We start from the raw sequence: 4,506 nt of genomic DNA, 5'->3' as shown, positions 1-4,506 counted from the left end.
AGGATTACCCTGCTTGACGCCCAGACTTTGGAAAGCACGGGTGTGGATTAGGAAATAATGATTCTACTGAAATACTTTCTCCAGAAGTAGCAGTGGTTTCCTGTACCATCTGTTAACAGTACAGCATCGGGCCCAGCGGTCACTGCTGGATAAAGCGAACTTCCACCTTCCCCATCCCGGGCACAGCAGTGTGGTGGGCATCGCCAGGCTTTCTCCAGGCTCCTCTGATGTGACCTAGATGTGTATGCTTTGTGACAGCTATTGACATCATTTATTTTTAACCATCACTGATCCTAACACGATTACTTTTTTTTTTCTAAGCTTCATTTTATTTCTAGTTACTTGGCTGCATTCCCAAATGAATATGAAAACCTCAGTAATGAAGAGAAGTCCGTTATTGAAGAAGAAATGTTGGTCGAAGTCAATAGGTAATTCTTTTCCTTTGCCATTTTGCAAAGATGGCTTACCGCCTCTGTATAGAACGTATTTGGGATACCTTCTTGCCGCTGACTGTCTCAGGCGCTCCTTTATTACCGTATCTCACTAGGACTTGTCCTTCATCACAAACAGAACATTAGGCACTTCCCCGTGTGGTTGATGTGTTCTGGTCTCTCAGGTGTGTGCAGGTGAGGGGGACGGTCCTCACAGGAGGGTGGCACGCCTGGGTGGAGGCCGCACTCGGATCATGCGTGAGATCCTGCTGTGCGAGGCTGTCGCCACCCAGGCCTGTGCACGCTGGTCTCCGATGCTCATGGCGTGGTGGGCGCCATCTAATATGTTTCTCCTAGAAAACAATCCAAAATTGTGTGTATTGTTTGAGTCAGTTCTCAAAGCAGGGCTGGAAGCTTCCAGACCCCACAAAGGCCGATACCACAGTTTATGCACACCCACTCATCTCTAGTCGAGCAGCCGAGTTACTCCGGTCCTTCGCGGTCTCCTGGGAGGGTCTTTGGTAAAAATGACCCGAATCACTTGAGCGCACTTTGTTCTGTCCATCCACCTACAGATCCCCCGTGTGGTCTTCAGAAGTGTCCACACCCCTCCCCCTGAGCATGCACCCTGACTGCCCCTCCGCTCCGCCTGCACATAGATTGTCCCTTTCAGGTCCTTGAACAGATAGGAGTAGAGGGGCATGGAGGAGACCCAGACAGAAAGGGTTGCACCAAGGGACTGTCGTGGGTCCAGGACTGCAAGAAGAACAGTGGGTTTGATGAGGATACGATGGCATTTGTCCCAGAATTAGAATTCGTATGAAGCCCAAAGGTATTCATTTGAGGAGAACTTGGATTCACAGTGACAGGCGTGATACAGCCAGAGGTGGTGACCTGGGTCACTCTCCTGTGCTCATGTGAGAGGAGGGGCTGGGGGAGGGCGAGTGTCACCTGCCCACTGGGACAGGCAGGTGCTGATCAGCTGCCGCGCCCCTCCCCCTCTGGCTGTGTGGCAGGGCTGCCAGTGCTGTGCCCACACGGAGGGCTGGTTCTCAGCGTGGCCTCTGCGTTGCCAGCATGGCGTCAAGGCTTCCACGGGAGTCCCGTGAACGTGCTGTGTGTGCCTGGCGCCTGCAAGTCCACCGGCCACCGGCCAGGCGGGGAGAGGGCGGCTGTGGTGCTCCCGCTGTTCTGTCGCCATGGCACATCGTTCCATTGCGTTTGCTGTGGCGGGCAGAGTGTGCACCCGCCGGGTGAGAATGAGTTGGGATGTCCATGTAGCAGAGGTGACGTCACCAGGCCTCGGGCTGGCGCCGCACGTCTCATATGCGTCTCCTGCTTCTGTAATTACAGGTTTGCCCTCGCGTCCCATCTCTTCTGGGGACTTTGGTCCATCGTACAGGCCAAGATTTCATCCATCGAATTTGGGTACATGGTACGTTTTGGGGGTAGTTTTTCTCTTCTACTTCCAGGGGAAAATGCCACAGTGTACGTGAATGCTTGGCGGTAAATGACCGTTCCTGACAGAGGGTCACCCTCTCCCCGCAAGTACCTGAGCCAGGCGACCTGGCGCCAGGACAGTGGACTCAGCCCTGGAAGCCGCGGGAGGAAGGCCACAGAGTTTAAGCCGGCTGCAGTGGCGGAGCTCTCTGCCTTCGGGGCGCTCACCCCCAGGGCCAGCAGGGCCCACCCCTGCCCCAGGGGAGCGCCGTGTGGTCCGTCCGCGGTTCTGGTTCTGTGGCCGCTGCAGGAATCCGGGCATCCGAGCCCTCGAGGCCCCACCCCTGACCTCAGTGCCCTGGATTGTTTGGTTCACCTGTGACCACCCCTGTCTCTGGCCTTCGCTGCCCGACTTTGAGTCGGAATCAGACATCCCACCTGTCTCAGGCAGGTTTGCGCCGAGCCGGGCCGTCTTCTCCTGCTGAGCATGAGCACCGTCCTGGCGCAGAGGCGCTGTTGTTGCCCTTTCTTCAAGGCCTCTGCGGCCTGGCGAGCGTGGGCGGGGCGTCCTGGGCGGAAGGCGCACGGAGTCTGTAGCGCGCACCTGGCTTTGGGTGGTGGAGGGTAGGAAGTGACTGGTTCGCTTCTCCTCCTTAGTCCTGTGTTAGGACGATCTCTGCTTCCAGGCAGAAGGTTCGGTAATGCACAGGTGCAATTAGGCAAAAGAAGAAGGAGAAGTTTGGATTTTTAAAGCAAATTTGGAGTCACAGTCAAATGCTCTATGACAAAATAGACTTCTTTGTTCTGTGCTTGCCAGCACCCTGGGACCTTTTGCTTTTAAAGAGGAGCTTTTGTTAGGTCTGCCAGTGAGTGTCCGCAGCACTCAGGGTAAACAAGATGGGGACCCATGGCAGCGCCACGTAGTTAGACAGAAGTCCCATCTGGATTGGCAGGGCCAGGCTGTCCAGGGTGACCGAGCTGGGCACCTTCAAGGTGAAGGTATGGTGAGCACTGCTGACACGCGCGATGAGCGTTTTTAGAGTAGCCGGGCTGCTGGAAGATGCCGCTGGCTGTGCTGCGCTGCGCTGGTGGTGGCCTGGCTGAGACCCCTCGGTGAGGCCGCTCTTTCTTATGTCTCCTAGGACTATGCCCAAGCAAGGTTTGATGCCTATTTCGACCAGAAGAGGAAGCTGGGGGTGTGACTGTGGGAGGACCGCGTGCACCTCACCCCTGCACGGCGTGGGGGCGGCCGAGCCAGCGGCCCCTCTGTGCTTCCACTCCTGTTCCTGCGGCAAGAGGCTGGCCGCCTCGCCGCCGCACCGGCGTGTGTGATACAAAAGACTGTATTAAAACTGCGTAACATTTCCTGCATATCTCGTTTACGACTTCGCTAGGACTCAGATGAGATCGGGAAGCAGAAATAGAGTATACTAGTGCAATATCTCAGATTCCTTTTAATCTACAGGGCATTTCGTATTTGGGGCCTGAGGCTTTCGGTCAGATATGGTGAACGGCAAGAGTCAGCAGTGTTACCGCAGGTACATTTTTGGTTGATGTTGATTTTTACAGGATTTCAATCACTCTGCTGGTGAGCACTGTGACCAGGCTCTCTGTAGGTGACAATGTGCGTAGACTGCTCACTCCCAAGGGCGGTGAGCGACGGGACAGACTGTGACGTGGCTCCTCCGGAAGCTGCTCCTTCGCCCTTCAGTCCACGTGGCTGGTGCTGAGACAGCGGGCTGCGTAGGGCGGGTGCGGGCAGCGCCCGGGGACCTGCCGGACGTATGGTTACACGGACGAACCTGCCGCTGACTGGACTCAGCCCCTGCCGCGCCCTCCTCCTGGCTGAGCGTGCTTTATCCACCCCGGCTTCAGGCAGGCAGTGAGCCATGGCCACAGAGGGCTGCCTGCTGGACAGGTGTGGGGACATGCAGACACACACCACCCATCCGCCCTCCCCGGGGGGAGCAGGCCACTCTGCTCCCCACTCTGCCTTTTTCCTCCACTACTGCTCACCCTGAACTGGGGGTCCTGTGACAGGGCTGGCTGCTCCCGGCGTGCCAGCTGGGGAGAGGGAAACCCTGGCCTGGGCGCTCAGCCAGCTCACCCCGCCCTCACTGTTCCCTGGTGCCCCCCATGTGCTCCATCCGGTGGGAAACAGCAGTCTGTATGTGGGGGCGTGGCTAGAGTATAGCTGTGAAATCCCTATATATTAAATGTCCTTTGGGATAAATTCTTTTTTGACTCTGAACTCTTATTTGAATTGTTTTTGTACATATATTTCTGCTACCACAGATTGTACTATACAAACAATAAAAAAATAACCCATCTTCATCTGTCACTCTCGGATGTGTCTTGAGTCTCAGGGAGGGCACTTTGTCACCTTCTCGTGCCTACAGCAGGCCGCAGCGCGTACACCAGCTCCAGCTCTGCTCCCAGTGGAGGGAGCAGAGCGGTGGGATGGGCCAGGGCAGGAGGGAGACTTGCCACTGTCCCCACTTGTGGATGGTTAGGATTTAACCAGGTGGGTGTGTCTTGCCACCCAGGCCGCAAGGACAGTGCGCTGATTGTGCGCTCCTGCTGGAGAGCTCGCTCAGAGTGACTCTCCCAGCTCCTCCCTGCGCCCACGAGGCGC

General features: G+C 56.4%; 1 protein-coding gene across 4 annotated transcripts in view; it reads left to right on the top strand.

Annotated features, from left to right (window-relative positions):
- Positions 1-4,205, top strand: part of CHKA (choline kinase alpha) — a 53,327-nt gene extending 49,122 nt beyond the window's left edge. For all 4 annotated transcript variants that reach the window (XM_011381649.2, XM_023524120.1, XM_023524119.1 and 1 more), the window contains 3 exons: positions 322-428; positions 1,785-1,866; positions 3,014-4,205. In XM_011381649.2, the coding sequence (XP_011379951.2) occupies positions 322-428; positions 1,785-1,866; positions 3,014-3,073 (249 nt within the window). In that variant the 3' untranslated portion in view covers positions 3,074-4,205. The remainder of the gene's footprint in view (positions 1-321; positions 429-1,784; positions 1,867-3,013) is intronic.
- Positions 4,206-4,506: the final 301 nt, after the last annotated feature.

The sequence above is a fragment of the Pteropus vampyrus genome, unplaced genomic scaffold (genome assembly GCF_000151845.1).
Source record: "Pteropus vampyrus isolate Shadow unplaced genomic scaffold, Pvam_2.0 Scaffold446, whole genome shotgun sequence".
NCBI classification, from domain to species: domain Eukaryota; kingdom Metazoa; phylum Chordata; class Mammalia; order Chiroptera; family Pteropodidae; genus Pteropus; species Pteropus vampyrus.
The sequence above is the reverse complement of the archived record's forward strand: the minus strand, read 5'-3'. Positions and strand labels throughout refer to the sequence as shown.